The sequence below is a fragment of the Populus euphratica genome, unplaced genomic scaffold (genome assembly GCF_000495115.2).
Source record: "Populus euphratica unplaced genomic scaffold, PopEup_1.0 scaffold30.1, whole genome shotgun sequence".
Classification (NCBI taxonomy): domain Eukaryota; kingdom Viridiplantae; phylum Streptophyta; class Magnoliopsida; order Malpighiales; family Salicaceae; genus Populus; species Populus euphratica.
The window spans coordinates 239,230-257,355 of NW_011499869.1; the positions used below are offsets into that span (position 1 = coordinate 239,230).

Here is an 18,126-nt window from a genome sequence, read left to right on the forward strand (position 1 = left end):
ATGACACGGCTCTAGCTTATCAAGGAATCCAAGGCAATTCTAAGCAACAAAATGAGATGGCTGAAATCTATTAGGCTTTTATTATTTTCAAGCCGACTTATACTGTTTTTACATTTTAAAAGTATTTTCAAAAAATATTTTACTTTATTTTATTGTTTTATTGTTTTAAATATGCTTTTTTATATCTAGATTATTTTAATATGCTAATATAAAAAATATATTTTTAAATAAAAAACACTTCATGCAACTGCAATACTAAATAAACAGTTCCCTTGTCAGCTCCCATTTTCCTTTTCTTGTCGGATAACTAAAAAAAAATACTAAATTACCAAACATGAGGTGAAGGTGTGATAAAATGCAGCAAATAGCATGGTGTGTTTCAACATTTATAAGCAATTTTCACGCATCACTCGTGAATGATATTATGCTTTTTTAAATTTAAAGAATATATAATCTGAACTTATCATATAAGGAGATTTAAGGCTAAATAAAATTTTCGTTATACATGAAAAGAATAGTGTTTGTTAAAATCATCTTCACGCATCTCCTGACAAACACAGGAGAAAGCGCCAACATGTTGCAAGATGGAGATGGAGTAAAAAAGGTAATCTCAGCAGTTTGTTAAAAAGCTGAACAAAATCATATTCCCAAGCAACCAGAGATTATATGATCCCCAACATAAATAAATCAGCGAAGCCATGGCCCCAGAAGGTACGAGTCTCTGTATGACCCATGACATTCTTCCTACCTTGCAATCCCACAAAGACTGCCTGCTCGTTGACGATATAAAAAACAAAACTGGTACCGTGGAGGAGTAGTGAAGTTGGCATGAAGAAGTGCGGTTAATTTAAGCTTCTGCTAGAGGGTCTTGCATGAAGAGGTACTGCAAGGAAGAGAATTAGAGTCATTTCTTCTAAAGTATGCTAACTAGCAAATATAATGCATTTCTGATGTTTAATTTTCAAAAGCATACCTCAAATGATTTTCCTGATCTTTCAAATTCTAGCATACTCAGAGCAACTTCACAGCTTTGTGCAACAAGAGGCTCAGGATCCTTTGAGAATTCCTCAAGAAGTGCAACACTTTTCTCATCTATGAGAGAGTCAGAATAAAAACCTAATTAGAGTAGCCAGACTGAATATAGTCTAGGTTTCAAAGGTCACATTGTGCACAAACATACAGGCAAAAGTCGACTGATAATTACATAGCATATTGAGTGAAAAAGGACAAGATTTATCTGCCACAAGTTACACAGCCCCAACTAGGACAGTTATGTACAGGAAATAGCAATAGAAGTACACAATCTTCATATATATGACATAAAAACATAGTTGCCTTATTAATTTCCCCTTCTCTTTTTTAATAGAAAATAATCTTGTGTTTATGTGAAATTAACAGCTATCATCACCCACACATAATTACAAGGAGTTGCTTTCGCGAGAACAATCATAAGATTCTCTCTTCAACCTCAAGCAATATTCATAGATTGTTACTCCAAAGGGTGTTATGACAGACCATTGTTAACTTATCCAACAACAATGAATTCCATGCTTTTATATATCTTCTACAACCATTTCAGGGATTTTAAACTAAAAGAATTTTCTATCCATTTTTGCTGGATCTTGATCATAATAAGAAGAATCACAAAAACACAACAGAAATAATATCAAACGATGTACCTGCAATGGAACCAAGAGCTTCTGCGGCCTCATGCCTGACCATTGGATGCTCATTTGCATTTCTAAGTATTCTACAAAGTGCAGCTGAAGCTGCTTTGTTTTGCAATTGGCCCAAAACATAAGCAACCTGAAAACTATAGAAAAGTGTTTGAGAAAAGAAACAAGCAAAAAAAACATATTTAAGTTATAGCACCATTATAATCCCAAATAAATTTCAGAAAGGAAGAACTAATTAGTGATTCTCATTAGACACTACTACTATTTACCAAAGTAAAACTCTCACCAATTATCAGACAACCTGAGTTTCCACTACAATATATCATAATTACATATGCATATCCACTCTAAAGGATGACGCAAGACAAGTCACAATGAGCATAATCATAACTTGGTTTAAGAAAGCTCAATAAACCTCATGCTTGAGCAGTGCACTATTTGCAGCCAAAGAATCAACTATAGCAGAAACAGCTCCATCCCCACCATGATTCCGTAGTGCAAAAAGAGCACCGTAGCGTTCATACATGCCTCTTTTTTCATCCAGAAGAAATCCCCTGAAAAGTCGATTGAGTTCGGTCAGCAATCTAACCAAATATAGTACGTATGGAAAAGGTTCTAATCCATAAACAAAATACCTCAGCTCATCAACAGAAGAGCTTAAAGAAGATGGTGCGGCTGGGTCAACAGACAGGAAGGGTGATTTTTCAGCCACAGATGTTCCATCAACAGTGCTTGTCGTAGCATTCATTTCCTCAATTCGCTTGAGAGCCAGTTCACAAGTTTCTCTAACCTCCTGAGCCGGATCACCAGTCAAGCTATTCTTCAAAAGAGGTACAATACTCTCTAAACCAATGGCACCAAGAGCTTCAGCAGCCTGTAAATATAACAGCGAAAACAACATAGAACAAATCAGTACCATCAACAATATAACAAAGAAAAAAAAACATGCTACACATTGATGTTAACACACCTCATGGCGAACAATAGGATGCAAAGAAAGATCATTTAGAACTGCTTCAAGAGCAGGGATAGCTTCAGCATCTTGCATTTGACCCAACGCAAATGCAGCTTCATGTGCCAGCAAATTTGAAGAATCCCTTGTTGCTGAAGATGCAAGTAAAAAAGAAGAAAAACTCCAGATTTAGACAGAAAATTTATCAGCAAGTTCACAAGTTGAAATTATCAAACTTTCTCGCCCATAATTTATTCCGCCCATCACTCATACATTATCAAGTAGCAAGGGAGAACCAATTTATGCATAATCTACACACACACGCACAAACATAGAGTTCAACTAGAAAAACAAGGACAGTAACTTTCTTTCGTCGAGCAATTTTTGAGCAAAACGAAGCCACCTAAACAATGACACGCTCCAAGAAATCAAATTCCATAATCAGATGTTTTCTTCCAACATAAATCAACAAAATTTGTTTCCAGAAAGCCCAACCAAGTGACTCATAAGACACCTTTCAATGGTTAACTAAGCATCAAAATCCGAAACAAAGGTAAAATTAATAAAAAAAAACAAGAGGGAGAGAGAGGAACCGTGAATGAGGGCGTTGCGGGGTCCAGGGCCCTTGAGGTTACGGAGAGAGAAGAGAGCTCTAAAGCGCTCGTGTATAGGCTGGCTCTGGTCAAGCAACCGATCAAAAAGAAATTGTTCCAAGTTGGACCGCGAATCTGTTGGGATGGTTGCTTTCAAGGAACCCATGAGATAGCGGTGGTGCTAAGCGGCTGTTCTGGAGTTGTCTTTGTTGCAGTGGCACCACAAAGCCACGCAGAATTACAAGAATCCGCTGCTAATTCTTTTGCAAGCTTGTAAAAATACGGTGTGTTTATATATATGTAAACACACCGTATTTTGCTTGGTTATATATATATATATTTAAGTTGCTTGGGCCCTTGTAATTAGTGACACTAGTGAGACCGTTTGTTTATGAGATGGCGTTTGTGTTTAAAGCAAAATGCAGGAGTCAAATACAAAAATAAAACCTTATTGAAGAGGGAGATCACCGGTGCCGTCCTCATGCAGTACTACAACATTTTTTTAAAATTTTTACATGTTTTATAATTTATTTTAATTTATTTTTTATAAAATTATATTGTTATTTAAATAGTAGATTTTACAAGTTAATTCAATTTTCTTAACTTTTTTTTATATTTTTAATTAAGTTTTTTAAAATTTTATTTTTCAATAATTAGATTGATTGTAAATTAAATTTTATAATTTATTTTGATTTATATTTTATAAGATTATTTCATTCTTATGATAGTAGTCGAGAGTTTGGTAAGTAAACTCAGTATTTTTTTTGTTTTTTTAATTAATTTTTTAAATTTTATCATTTAATATTAGATTGATTAGAAATTAAAATTTATAATTTATTATAATTTATTTTTTATTGAATTATTCATGTCTCGTAATCTAGATTTAGAAGGTTAAATCAGGTTGATTTAGATTTTTTTTTATTTTTAATTAATTTTTTCAACTTCATTCTTTGATACTTGGTTAATTAAAAATTAAATTTTAATATATATTTTTATTTATTTTCTATGAAGTTATCACAATCACACGACAAAGATTATAAATTTTAAATATTAACTCAGACTAAACCAAGTTAATTAACATGTCGTCTTCTTAATATTTTTTTTAAAAAAATATTATTTTAATTATTTTTAATCAAGCTATATTTTTTATATTTTTTACTATTTAAATTATTTTTAAATTTATTAAATCAACCAAATTATATCATGTAATTTTTTACATGGTTTAGTTTTTATTAACCTAGATGACTTATAAGTGCATGTCTAAAAAAACACTCACGGCTAATCGGATGCATCTAAAAAAAAACCATAATAAAATTCAAATAATTTTAGGGCTACCATCCCGCAGAAGTTATTATTATTTAAAAAAAAAATACACGTGGATGATACCATGGATGTGTCCTTAAGATTATTGGAAAAGAAAAAAATTAATCGTAATTCACACGCATACCAGTTCGAAAATATTTTTACTAGAAAAAAATCAAATAAATTTTAGGTGAAAGGCTATGTCCATCTACATGATTAAGAGGAGAATTAGCCTCCTGATCCAAAAAACAGAAGAGGTGGAGAATTAGCCAGCTTTGGATTTGAGTGACAATTCACTCCGTTCCCCGGGCAGATTTAGGTGGAATAATGTTTACTTGTAAATTAATAAAAATTAATAATTTCTTTTAAAAAACTACAATGTCATAAAATAAATTTATTTTAAAATTTAAAAGGGAAATCATAAGAACTTTAGATGTGCCTCAAGAATTTAGAGGAGAACTAGCTAGTTAACTTAGAGTTTTAGTGATAATCCAACACTAATTACAAGTCATTTTCATTGATATTCTTCAACATTGAGCAGTTGCCGGTTCAACCCTCTATTTTCTTTCTTAGCTATCCTTTTTTTTTCTATAGAATGGTGTATCCAGAATGTTTTTAGACGGATATATATATCGGTTTTATGACAAAGGTTTTATGATAAAAGCTATATAAATAATTTGGTATTGTGATAGTTTTTATTTGTTATTTAATTATAAAAAAAAATACATGTAGTTAGGTTGAGTTTGTTTTTATATTCAAAACATATTTTTAAAAATTTTAAATTATTTTGATGTGTTGATGTAGAAAATAAAATAAAAAATATTATTTTAATACATTTCCATAAAAAAAATCACTTTAAAAAATAATTATTATTACAATTACAAACACTATTTTAATCAAATAATTTTAAGCTCTTTGTGATGAACTCCATATATAATTGCATTTCAAACCTTAGTTTTGTAAAAGTTAAAATAACTCTTTTCTTTATTATTATTATACATGCAAAAATTTATCTTATAATAGTTTCAACTAAAACATATGTTTTTAATTTTTTTTAATTATAATTAAAAATATTTTTAATTTTTTAAAAATATAACCACAAAAGCTATTATAATACCAAATATTGGAAAGATTGAACCCATTTTCACACATTATAACTAAATTTAAGTATTGAGTCCAATCAAATCCCTTAAAAGACTTTAATAATATTTGAAATTTTAATTCAAAGACTTCAATAATATTTGAAATTCTGATAGCGATTGATTTTCAAAATATTTTTTATTTAAAAATATATTAAAATAATATTTTTTTTATTTTTAAAAATTTATTTTTGACATCAACATATCAAAAAGATTTATAATTAAAAAAATAATTTAAAACAAAAAAATTAAAATTTTCTAATAAGTTTTTTAAATACAAAAACAAACACACTTCTCATAAACAAACAACAATTTGCATGCCAGATCCAAACCACTCTTAACATGGTTTTTTTTGTCTTTAAAGAGAAAAACATAAAATAGATTTGAGTAGTTTAACACTTTTAAAAAAGAAATGAATAAAATAATATAGTATAAAAAATAACACAATTTAGAAAATTATAGATTGTGAGTTGCAAGTGTTATATGTGACTTTCTCAAATTCTAAAGATAAGCTTACATGATTTACAAAAAAAAAATAGGGAAAGTGGAGAGAGAAAAACAAGGAAAGAAAGAACAAAAAAACACTTGGAGACACTCCCAAACTCTGATGATGATATCATTAATATCATTCAAAAGATATTAACTAGACAAATTTGACAACATAAAAAACAAACACAAACGATTATCAAAATAGGTCACACGATTCGTTCAAGTTTACTAAGGCTTATTCATTTTCAAACAGCTTGTCTGATTCATTTTAGTCACAGTTGGTAATGTTGTTGGATTTTTTTTGTAAATACCTCTTTAAGGATATTATTATTATTGTCATCAAAGTTTTAGTATGTCTCTCAACTTCTTTTATTTTTATTTTTACCTTTTCCTCTCTCTTTCAATTTACAAGAGGAGAGAGAAAAAACAAAAAAAATCTTAAAGACATACTAAAGCTCTAGTGACCATATCATTTATACATTTAAAAAAATTTCAATAAAATAAATTCAACGACATCAAAAAAAATCATAAACGATAATCAGAGTAAATTACACAAGTTATTTGAAAACAAATAAATTTAGATACATTTAAATAGCTAGTGTGCCTCAATCTGGTTACATTGATGACTTTTCTTGATATCATTGAATTTATTTTGTCAATATCTTTTCAATAATATTAATTATATCTTCATTAAAATTTTAATGTATTTTTTTTTGTTTTTTTCTTTGTTTTTTTTCTCTTCATCCTCTCATTTTTCTTTTTAACAAGTTGTACCAGTGTATTTTTAGAATGAAAGAGAGTCAAATACCTTCAGCAACTCTTTAAAATATGCTAATTTTCTAAATATTTTATATAATGTTTTTTTTTAAGTGCTAAAGTAAAAGAAAAAACACAAATGGATTTATCCATTTTCTGATTAAACGACCACAATTGATGACATCATCAGTGGCTCACAGCGCTTCATCTATCTGTATTCTGTCCTTTGCCCTGTAAATAAAATTCCCAGCTATCTCCATCGCCTCTCTTTCCTTCCTTCGCAATTCACCCCAAAGGTAAGTTTCGTGTTGCTTTCACTCTCTTAATTTTCCATGTTATTAGTTCATTATCAGATCTGTCCTCTCTCTCTCGCTCTCGATCTCACTCACTCTTGATCAATCCGTTACAACTCCGTGAACTCAACTGCAATTCGACTTTTAATCTGTTTAGATCTGATATTTTCACTCTCAGTGCCGTTATTTATTTTTTGAATATTTGAGTTGCAGCATCTTCAAAAGCTGTGTGAGATTGTTGCTGCAAGAGAAGCAGAGAAGGCTGTGATCTTGAAGCCATGAATTCGAGGAGGTTAGTTGTATTCCGATTCCGATGTTTGATGCAATTTTGCTAGATATCTGATTTGATACTTATATTCATAGTAAATGTATTATTTATTTAGAATAGAGGACGATTTATTAGCCAAATTGTGTCTGTGCATGCTGTCCAGAAAAAAATAATTGTAGTAAAATAAGAAACGAGGAGCTGGGATTGAATGAGATGGATGAGTGCTTGAGGTTCCAGGTTATGTTGAGATAATTGTTTTGTGGAGTACTGGTGTGTGCTTCTTCATCAATTTACATACACGCGCTCGCACACACATATACATGCATACACATACACATGTATATGTATATACGGGAGAGCCGCATTACGAAGCAATACAGGACAATGATAATACATGAAAAGTATACGTGAGCAAAACTAAAAGAAGCGTAGCAATTCTATTCTTCACAAAATTCTAGAAATTCACTGCTCGCTTTTAGTAAGTTCGTAATGAATTGATTGAATGATCAGTTGAGCTTTTTTCTGCATGGATCCGCCTATTGGCCTTCTGTTGAATTACATAAACAGGAGCACTGAGCCAACCTTAGGACAGTAGCAGCAAAACCTCTTTTTGCATATTTCTCTTTGTGCAGTCCAGTTCAATAACCCAATCTCCAACAGGCCTGTCAAATACCACATACCAGTAAAATATTCCTACATACCTCTTTGATAGCATTACAAGTGAAAAACAACTGATCTCGGTTTTCTGGACTTTGATGACCCATATCATGGACATTCAAAATACTCCTTCCTGTTCTTAGCTGTCTAGTTTTGGTGGCGAGCCTGTTCAGTGAGGCTAACCATGCTATAAAGCTATGCCTTGGTATGTGCAAGCTACCCCATACTAATTTATACCAGTCTACTCTTGCTTGCTTCTCCCTGATGTGGTCCCATTAAGATTCCACACTACTGGAAGAGTTTAGCTGTCATGAAATACCGTCTTTATTGTTAGATCAAGGACAAATAACACCATAAATAGCATCCCGGATATTCACCATAGTATCTGATCTCGCACAAGGACAGTGTCAATTTTCTGGGAGTCAGGTGTTGTGTGCAGTAAAATTATTTCTGGTAAATTCTTGAAGATGGAACTGGTATTTTAGTTTGTTTGATAACTAGAATGTGGTGTTTTATTTTTTTTAAGTGGATTAGTCTGGGTTAGGAAAATCCTTTAAACTCAGATGAATGTTGTATTTTATTATCATCACAAACTCTGGTCACTTGGCAGTATAAATTTTAGTAACCCCTACCTCTCTTTCTAAGGTTATCCTCATTATTGGTATCTAGGTACTGGCCACTTTCTTTCATTCAGGGTTTACTTTATAAAACTAATTTATTCCTGCACATAACACCGCTGAGTGTACTGTTACAGAAAAGCCTTCAATGTTGTCTAATATGTAAAAGATTTAGTTCTAGATTATGCATTGAATTTGTTTTTGTTAGTGATGAAAAACCTTACTGGAACTCTGTTGAAACTTATGCTATGGAAAATGTTGGTCTGAGATGGTTTTCCATAAAATGGAAAATATCGGTGTGAGATGGTTTTCCATAAAATGAATTTTTGTAATGTGGACATGCAGATATAAAATCATTTTTGTAATGGGCTTTACATTATGTGCCCCATCACACACACAAAAAAAAATGATAAAACATGCACTGCAATTCTAGTCATTAATTTTCTGTTCCCCCCTTTTGCTTACCATAATTAATTTCTCCTTTTGATTTTTCTTTGTGATACAAGTCATTGTTCTTGAAAAAGCTATGCATTTCTTTTGGTTCCTGTATAACTGAAGACACATGTTACTAGTTAAGCCTGATACAATTTCCTTGCAACTTGATTGTGGAGACTGAAACATAACCTCATCTATCAACTGCCCTCCTAGTTTACATGAGTTACTCCTACTATTGGAGGAGGCTGCCCATATTTATTTGGCTAATGTGTTCGTGCCATAGTGGTATTACCTTGACATTCAGCATCATACTAGAAACCTTTTCTGCACAGGGACATCCGAAACAATAGAGCTGCTCTTTTTGATGGAATTGAGGAGGGTGGAATCAGAGCCTCACCCTCTTACTCCTCTCATGAGATTGATGAGCAAGATAATGAAAGAGCTTTGGAAGGATTGCAAGATAGAGTCATTCTGCTGAAGAGAGTGAGTTTTCTCAGCTGGTAAAGTAGGTTGTCAGTCAATTGATAGGAGTATCGCAATATTGTTATCTGGCTAATTTATGCTGCTTTCTGGATGTTGAGACCTGGAACACATGAGAGAGAAACAAGTGAAGGCTTTATCTCACTGTCTGTGGCTGCAAAGCTTCTCAGAATATTCCTGAATTCTCGTTTTTCTGGTTTTCAGGAATCTGAATGCAGTAATGATGAGAGTATGGCAATGCTATTATTAGGCTAATTTATGCTCTGCTTTTTCAATGTTGAGACCTAAGAACATGAGAGGGAAAAGAAGTGAGAGCCTTGTCCCACCAGTCCATGTAGTTGCAAAGCTTATCTGAATTTTCCTAAATTTGTTCTCTGGTTTCTCAGCAATCTGAACTCAGTAATTTTGAGTAATATTGCTAAAGATAAGATCTTAATGCCTTTTGATATCAAGCATAATTAGCCTTTCTTGAAAATCATCTTGTGTTTTCTAGGAAGAATGGTGTTATGATCTCTAAATTACATGTTAGCATGCCCTACCAATATGTTGAGCTTTTTATTCAGTTCAAATTTGAAATGGCTAGGTGTTAAAAGCTTGATCCAGTATCTGGAATTAAAATTTAAGCTGCAATTATTGTTGTGCTGGTAGAACTCGAATAATTTCATTTGTCCATGAACTACATTTCTTAAACATCCGAGCATATTTTAATGCATGTTAATTATGCAGCTGTCAGGTGATATAAATGAAGAGGTGGACAACCATAATCTTATGCTAGACAGAATGGTATACATACCGCAGCCTGAGCTTTCTTTTTTTATTCTGTTTTTGCTGTTATAATAATGTGATACTGTTTGCGTTAGGGCAATGATATGGATTCTTCCAGGGGAGTGCTGTCAGGAACCATGGATCGCTTTAAGATGGTATGTAAATTAGATGATTTCCCCCCCTCCATTTACTTCTCATAGTAATTGCAGATTCTACTTTTTTGGGTATCTTTCTTATACATGTTTTCTTGCTGAACACCTATCTTGTAATGGCCGACTGATGGCTAGTTTGTTTTACATAGGTATTTGAAACCAAATCAAGCCGTAGAATGTTTACACTCGTGGCATCATTTCTGGTCCTATTCCTAATTGTATACTATCTCACTAGGTAATATTCCTATGATGGATTTGGTATAGCTGTGGGCCTTATGTTAGAACCGGGATCACCCCATTTAACGTTTTTACTATAATCAATGTTCCTGCTTGTGATAGACTCACCCCGGCATGCTTTGTGTAAAGATGTTTCATGTCTTAAACGTGTGTTGAATTCATGGAATGGATGTAAAGTCTTTGCTCGTGTTTTTGTTTTCAGTTACATGAAATCAGCCTGTTGCTTAATCTTCTGAGGTAAAACACTTGACCGCAAATAATTATTTGAGGTGGTGTTACATATTGTGATAGAGATTGAGATTGTTTTTTAAAATGTATTTTGTTTTGAAATATATTAAAATAATTTTAGTTTTTTTTAAAAATTATTTTTAATATCAACATATTATCATAAAACACTAAAAAATAAAATACGAAAAATGAAAATCACGGTGGTGGTGCTGTACGGGTAGTTTGACTAACTGAACCAATTATGTTCAGCGGACATGTATTGGCATGTTCAAAGCAGCTTTTAAATCTTATTGCTCCGTTTCGAACCTCTCCCCTATCCTGTTGTCAACCTTTTTTAAGCTTTCATTAAAGCCAAAAATGGCAAAAATCACGACTCACGAAGCAGCAGGAAAGCAGCTGGACGCCATGGCAGCTGCACACCTCTAAAATGTAATTAAAAGCTAGGGGGACCGATGAGGTCTGTAATTTGGAGTCTGGTATTTGTCCCATGGTGGTGTTGTCGAAGAAATACATGACTATGTCATAATCAACAAAGATATCAATGCCGGAGATAAAAGAAACAAAAGATTTGTCTTTCCTTCCGTTATAAAACCAGGTGGACGGATTTCAAGCAATACCTCCCAGCTAATACGCCATGATCATTCCATGCTTGCGAAATTGTCTAATTATAATCTCAAAAGCAGGGACTTAGTGTTTGCTCAGCATTAATCAATGGAGAGAGGCATTTGGTTGCCTTTGGTGGCTATAATGGGAAATACAATAACGAGGTATGTGCTATAGTAACATTGGCGCTGGTTATGGTGCCTATATGCACCATCTTTCTCACTATAACCTGATTTCCTTGATTGACCTGTATTTTCTAGGTTTTTGTTATGAGACTTAAACCAAGTGATGCATCACGTCCAAAGATTTTTCAGTCACCAGCAGCAGCAGCAGCTGCAGCTTCTGTTACTTCTGCATATGCTTTAGCCAAATCTGAAAAGTTAGATTTCTCCAGCTTAAATCTGAACTCTAATGGAGTTGGAAACAATCCTTCTGAACTAGATTTAGCATTTGAAATTGATGCACTTAAAGAAGAGAAAAAGGTGCTGGAATCGTCCCTCACCGAAGTCAGAGCAGAAAATTCTAGGCTTACAGAAAAGGTTGATGAAGTTAATGGTACTCATGCAGAACTATCCAAGGTATGTTCTTGATGATTATTTTCTTGTACTAGGGAACACATTCTTTCATTAAGTGGTAATATATAGTTTTAGTAACAATTTCTCTTTGGTTTCTTTCTTTCTTTCTGTTTCTTCTCTTTTTTTGAAGGAACTCCATTCTGTTCAAGGTCAACTAGCTGCTGAGAGATCAAGATGCTTTAAACTTGAGGTGCTCCCCTCTCTCTCATCTTGTTCCCGCTATCCCTTTTTTTCTCCCTCTGCTAATCTTTTTATGTCATCTCGTGGTGATCTGACCGGTTTATTGCGTGGACCTTGATTCCCTTTTCTGGAATCTGGTTTACTATGGTTAATTGTAATTTCCAGGCTCAAATTGCTGAGTTACAGAAGATACTGGAATCATTGCAGTCCATAGAGAATGAAGTACAACTACTTCGAAGACAGAAATCTGCACTGGAGCAGGAGATAGAGCGTAGTGCAGCTCAAAGACAAGGTTCTGGAGGTGTCTGGCGCTGGATAGCTGGCTAAACTAGCAAATCATCGAACTGTTCAAGGCCAAAGCCTCAAAATTGTGCCAAAACTTTAGCAGCCATAGCCGTCTCAAGCTAATACAAATAGCCTCTGTGTATTTGGCCAATGGGTGCTGATCCTCGGCCACTGTTAGAGTTTTTTTGGGAGGTTTAAGTTAGAAACGGGTACAAGATATATAGTCTGTGCAGTCGCACTGTTGTTTTCTGTGAAACGGGTAATTGTTTGATTTTTTCCCCATCCCACACGACACTTGTTTTATTTGTTTCTGTAGAATTGAATTATTCTCTCCTGGTACATTACAAATTTCATTGGATATCATATAATAAACAAATATTTTTTATTTTATGAACTTATTTATTTTATGGAGAACAATATCATATAATTCTTTGGAAGGGAATTGATTCTTGTGATGCCTTTCTAAAACCAACGTGTTACTTGTTTCCCTTTCCGGTGGCAAGCAGTTCCATGTCATACTGCATGACTTTTCTCTGCAGGATCATTATGGTAGAGCATTCAAAGTGGTTTTTTTTTAAATATATCAAAATAATATTTTTTTTATTTTTAAAAATTTATTTATGATATCAACATATTAAAATGATAAAAAATTAATTTGAAGTAAAAAAAAAATAATTTTCTTGAAAAGCATGACCCTACCGCAACAACAAACAGTACTCTAATGTTAAAGGATGAAATTAAAAAAAATAAATTAAAAACCACCAGAGAAAAAACTTGGGTCAATCTGGGTTAAGTAGGCTATCCTATGATCTGCATCATGATATCACGATAAAAAATTAAATTGTTTAAAAAAACCTAGAAAAAAATTGAAGTTATATCAATTAAAAAAAAGTAAAATAAACCCAAGTAAACCTAGGTTAGCTCAGTGAACACGTGAACCATGATAGCCACACATAAAATAAAGTAAAAAAATCACAAATCTCAATGACTAGTAATCTAATGTAAAAAAATAAAATTAAAGAAAAAATTTAACAAAAATATTGAAAAAAATCAAGTCAACTTAGGTTAACTAACTTGTAACCCGTGACATGAGTTCAAGATAAAAAAACATATTTTTAAAAATGGACATAAAAAAAGACCGAAGTGAAATCATAAAAAAATGTAAAAAAAACCCAAGTCAATACATGTTAACTTCACCAACCCATGACCGTGGATAACCCTAGAGAAAGAAAAGTGAAAAAAATAACAAAGTTTAAGGCCCAATAATTTAATATCAAAAAGCAAATTTGAAAAAAAAAATCAATTTAAAAAATGATAAAAAAATAACTTGAGTAAACCCAAATTAACTCCATTATTCCATAACTAGGGATATGAGATTGAAATAATTCTATAAAAAAAATAATAATAAAACTTAAAGTCTAATATTCAATGATAAAATTAAAAAATAAATAAATAAAAATACCGATGTTAAGTTAAGATAATCTTATAAATTAATTATTCGAGACATGAGACCAATCCTTGTATAAAATCAAATAAAATAATTAGAAACTAAATTAGAAATAAATAAATAAATTATAAAATGGATAAAAAATTGCAATAAAAAAATGAGGATCAAAATTGAATAAAAATATTAAATTAAATAAAATGTTCATAGATGAAATTAAAACAAAAAAAATAAGAAAAGAATTTAAAAAATCAATTAATAGAATGATGATCTAATTGGATAAAAAAACAAATAAAATAAAATGTTTAGGGACAAAATCGAAAAAAACCTTTAAAAAATATTAAAAATAAAATAAATAACAATTAAAATAATAATAATCAAAATTAAAATAAACAACAACTCAAAGATGGATGTTATTACAAATAGTGACATTTGAATACCTCAAAATGCTTTACATACCATCTAAATAACATTGATGTCTTCCAGTTGACAATCGCTAGTAAATTTTTATTTTTTAATTATTTTCATATATGTTTAAAGATCTAATTATCTCTCACTTAAGTCGGTAATAACAAAAAAACTGCATTGAATAAACCCAATTGACCCTAACTATTAGTTTTGTCTTTTTAGAAATTTAATATTTAAGTCGGTAATAACAAAAAAATTGCATTGAATAAACTCAATTGACCCTAACTATTAGTTTTATTTTTTTAGAAATTTAATATTTGAAGGTTAAAAATACTAAAAAGCCCTTATACCCAACTTTAATTTTTTTAACTAAGGGTATGAAAGTTATTAAACAGTTTATGTAAAATGTAAAGGGACTTATTTAACCCTAATTAATATATAATAACAAATAAATCTCATTAAAAATATCTTTATACCCCTAAGACTGTTATTTGGGTTTTTAAAGCAAGGACAAAACAATATTTTTATTGCTTCAATCCGTAGCAAAGTGTGTCTTGGTGCATAATAAATAATTGATGCCTCTTCGTCTTTTTTGTTGTTGTAATTTTTGCGTATATAATCCATTATTATGCTGTTGTAATTAGTAATTTGTAAACTATCATTAATTACTCCAAAATTAGACACAAAACATGATAAGAAGATAAATAGTCCAATTATGAGAAGAAACAAGATGCTAGAATAAAAAGCTCATGGAGTTCATGATGTAATAGATTGCTTATTCATCCAATTTATCACACACACACACATATATAATTAGATTCAAAGACGAAATCAAATCTCTAAAAAAACAAAATACCTTTTCTTTTCTTTTTATATAATTAGATTCAAAGACGAAATCTCAAAAAAAAAAAAACAAAATACCTTTTCTTTTCTTTTTCCTGAGTAAATGATGAGATCAGAATTTTTATTAATAATTTAAAAGAGTTTACCCAAGCCAGCAATGGAATGGCAATATATACAACAAAATCACCTTAACAAAGGAAAATAGTGCACTGAAACACAAGAAGATATTTACCAACCTAGAGATATAGCAAATTAAATCAGATGATAATCAGAGAGCTTCAGTGAAACTGGCATGTAATAACTACAGTGAGAATATTTCCCAAAGGTTAATGAGACTAACGCGTAGGCATCTTTAACCATGGATTCAGAAGCTGGAAGACTGAAACCTTTGGGAATAAATTGCTTACTTCCATAGTAAGCATTTTTTATAAGAAAATAATAAATGCTTGTGGAATTTCTGCTCTAGTTCATGGCTTCATGCACAAGCATGCTTCCTACTTGGTCCAATCTCTCTAATTGGTGAAATAATTCTACACACACATATACATAGCTTACTCAATCATAAAGCAATCTATCTAGCCCTTGCATATATATGAAGAGGCACCTTTAAGCTCTCCAGAAAACCTTACTATTAATGCTAGCACCATAATATCTTCGTGATTTTCGAAACCGGGTTCTACTTATAATAATTTAGAATTAGTTAATTTTCGGCATGTGATAACCGGGTTCTACTTGTAATAATTTAGAATTAGTTAATTTTCGGCAACTTCACAATTTAACTAAAACATTTCTTAGTAAGTCTCTGGCAATGAATAAAGTAGCTAGGATAATAGGATAGCACTTCATATAAGGTGGGGTTATCCTTCTTAATTTCCAGTATTCCTTCCACCTTTGACGAAGCAATTAGGGTTTCTAGCAACTTTAACTTGCTATATTTATGTTAACTCTTGTCATGAATATTGGCAATATTTAATGGGAATTCATTGTAGGATGATAAGGAATAAAGCTTCATGAAATAATGCGAAAGTTTATTAAGTACTGTTTAAATATTACATCTTAAATTGATAACACATTTAAAGCAAAGAAATCTTACAGAACCCTAAATGAATCTAGGGTTATTGGATACTAAATGAAGGGTAGACAAAACCTCCTTCAACATCAGTAGTAACCTGCAATTGATGATCTTAGAATGAGCCAGTACTCCCCCTCATCCTTCTTTGAGGTACCAGAGAAGGAAAAACGTTCCTTCTCCCTAGCTCTACAAATGTCTTTCTAGGTACATCAATTGCCACAAACATACATTCCATAAATCTAGTACTTACTAAAGCAAACTAATTAAACATCATAAATGCTTTGCACTCGCTTGAAACATTGAAAAATCCACAGCTTTACAATAAAATAAACACACAGTAATTAAGTTGAAATACCTAGATAGAATATTATGGATCATGACCAAGTCTAAGCTCCAAATCCAAATCATCATCTGCTTCACTGCCGTCTTCTATTTTTTCTTTGGTATTATCATCTACATGGGATGGATCGATTTGCTGGCTTAGACTCCCTCTCCTAATATCTTCTCCGAATGGATACAAATGCTGTGGAGTTTGTGCATAGAAATCACCATTGTGTTGTTGTGCATATGGGGATCCCATACCCCATGTCGAGGATAACGGAAAAAATGTTTGGTAATTCGTATGTACCTCGTGAGTTGTAGGATAGTGAGGTGGGTAACTTTGAAGGGGAGGGTAGCCTCGAAAACTGGGAAAATCCTCATCAACTTTGCTTGAAAAGGAAGGAACTGAGCTAGGCCTTGACTTGGCTCTATCTTTCCTATGAATATTCATATGTCCTCCCAAAGCCTGAGCGGTAGTAAAGCCTCTCTTGCAAAAAACACACTCATAGGACCGGCCGGTGCCTGTATCTTGATAGGATCGATCAGTAATTTCTTCGTCGCTTGAGCTCTTCGAGTCTTCATCATGTTGGTTTGACGATTCCATGATATAGAAATTCTAAAAATTTCTCTAGAAATAGTGGGAACGCTTAGTGAGCAAGGAAGACGAAGGGTAGATGATGATATATTATAGAGAGGAAAAGGTTTAGGGGGGTGGGAGACAAGGGACAAATAAAGGACATAGGCATTGCCTAAGTGATGAATTCTAGTGAAGGTATTTTGAGAGAGAAAAGTCTTAGATTTTTGCTAGGAGATCGTTTCTGTTAGCCGGCTGCAGCTAGAGCTAGTGGATCCATCTTTTACAGGCACAGTTATTTTTTTAACTATGACTCTCCCTGAGCTGTCCCCTCATTACAGCTTTTGTAGCTTTCATCTATGTTGGCTTTGTTAACGCGGCCATAATTTTGTCATTTCTGCACACATAGCATAGCATAGCGTAGCGTAGCATATTATATACACATATATTTGCAAATCTATATGCTTTTCTAACACTTGTTAATCTATTCACATTGGGGCACAAATTTCTTCCGGGGCCTGCCGACCATCAAAGGCAATTTGTCACATCTAATATGTTACGTACCGATCAAAGGAGGGAACATTTGATTTCTCGAATAAATCAAAACGATATCTGTTTATCGATCGAGAGCATAAACATACATGCAAAAAGTTAGAAGTCCATCGAGGTGACTACATCACCAATTATTAAGTTCTTTTGGATAGTCACTTCAGTTAATTTCTTGCATTATACTTGATCTTGCCAAAGAAATATATATTCAACTAGCTAGTTACATATATAGC

The 18,126-nt window shown here is 32.2% G+C and overlaps 4 protein-coding genes across 4 annotated transcripts; 2 read left to right on the forward strand and 2 right to left on the reverse strand.

The window, feature by feature from the left end:
- Window positions 1-476: 476 nt before the first annotated feature.
- On the reverse strand, window positions 477-3,516 carry LOC105126748 (deoxyhypusine hydroxylase-like). The gene is made up of 7 exons (XM_011027711.1): window positions 3,222-3,516; window positions 2,647-2,780; window positions 2,312-2,550; window positions 2,092-2,230; window positions 1,680-1,806; window positions 974-1,092; window positions 477-883 (listed from the first exon to the last, which is right to left on the reverse strand). The coding sequence occupies exons 1-7, from the start codon at window positions 3,385-3,387 to the stop codon at window positions 848-850; spliced, it is 960 nt and encodes a 319-aa protein (XP_011026013.1). The 5' UTR covers window positions 3,388-3,516; the 3' UTR covers window positions 477-847.
- Window positions 3,517-7,094: 3,578 nt separating this feature from the next.
- Window positions 7,095-11,012, forward strand: LOC105126749 (bet1-like SNARE 1-1). The gene is made up of 6 exons (XM_011027712.1): window positions 7,095-7,203; window positions 7,414-7,492; window positions 9,510-9,660; window positions 10,384-10,440; window positions 10,518-10,577; window positions 10,724-11,012. The coding sequence occupies exons 2-6, from the start codon at window positions 7,479-7,481 to the stop codon at window positions 10,811-10,813; spliced, it is 372 nt and encodes a 123-aa protein (XP_011026014.1). The 5' UTR covers window positions 7,095-7,203; window positions 7,414-7,478; the 3' UTR covers window positions 10,814-11,012.
- Window positions 11,013-11,396: 384 nt separating this feature from the next.
- On the forward strand, window positions 11,397-13,072 carry LOC105126964 (acyl-CoA-binding domain-containing protein 4-like). Its single transcript, XM_011028027.1, has 5 exons — window positions 11,397-11,453; window positions 11,720-11,806; window positions 11,903-12,220; window positions 12,348-12,407; window positions 12,563-13,072. The coding sequence occupies exons 1-5, from the start codon at window positions 11,397-11,399 to the stop codon at window positions 12,722-12,724; spliced, it is 684 nt and encodes a 227-aa protein (XP_011026329.1). The 3' UTR covers window positions 12,725-13,072.
- A 3,312-nt stretch (window positions 13,073-16,384) lies between these two features.
- Window positions 16,385-17,709, reverse strand: LOC105126750 (transcriptional regulator SUPERMAN-like). The gene has a single exon (XM_011027713.1). The coding sequence runs from the start codon at window positions 17,372-17,374 to the stop codon at window positions 16,817-16,819; it is 558 nt and encodes a 185-aa protein (XP_011026015.1). The 5' UTR covers window positions 17,375-17,709; the 3' UTR covers window positions 16,385-16,816.
- Between the last annotated feature and the right edge of the window lie 417 nt (window positions 17,710-18,126).

Bases quoted from the DNA above. Each gene is read 5' to 3' on its own strand.
- LOC105126749 (XM_011027712.1), top strand. The intron at 9,661-10,383 runs GTGAGTTTTCTC...TTAATTATGCAG, and splicing joins GAGTCATTCTGCTGAAGAGA to CTGTCAGGTGATATAAATGA. The intron at 10,578-10,723 runs GTATGTAAATTA...TGTTTTACATAG, and splicing joins CCATGGATCGCTTTAAGATG to GTATTTGAAACCAAATCAAG.
- LOC105126748 (XM_011027711.1), bottom strand. From the start codon at position 3,387: ATGGGTTCCTTGAAAGCAACCATCCCAACAGATTCGCGGTCCAACTTG. The intron at 2,231-2,311 runs GTATTTTGTTTA...TCGACTTTTCAG, and splicing joins TCTTCTGTTGATGAGCTGAG to GGGATTTCTTCTGGATGAAA. The intron at 1,093-1,679 runs GTACATCGTTTG...ACTCTCTCATAG, and splicing joins AGCTCTTGGTTCCATTGCAG to ATGAGAAAAGTGTTGCACTT.
- LOC105126964 (XM_011028027.1), top strand. From the start codon at position 11,397: ATGGCAAAAATCACGACTCACGAAGCAGCAGGAAAGCAGCTGGACGCC. The intron at 11,454-11,719 runs GCACACCTCTAA...TAATCTCAAAAG, and splicing joins AGCTGGACGCCATGGCAGCT to CAGGGACTTAGTGTTTGCTC. The intron at 12,408-12,562 runs GTGCTCCCCTCT...TGTAATTTCCAG, and splicing joins CAAGATGCTTTAAACTTGAG to GCTCAAATTGCTGAGTTACA.
- LOC105126750 (XM_011027713.1), bottom strand. From the start codon at position 17,374: ATGGAATCGTCAAACCAACATGATGAAGACTCGAAGAGCTCAAGCGAC.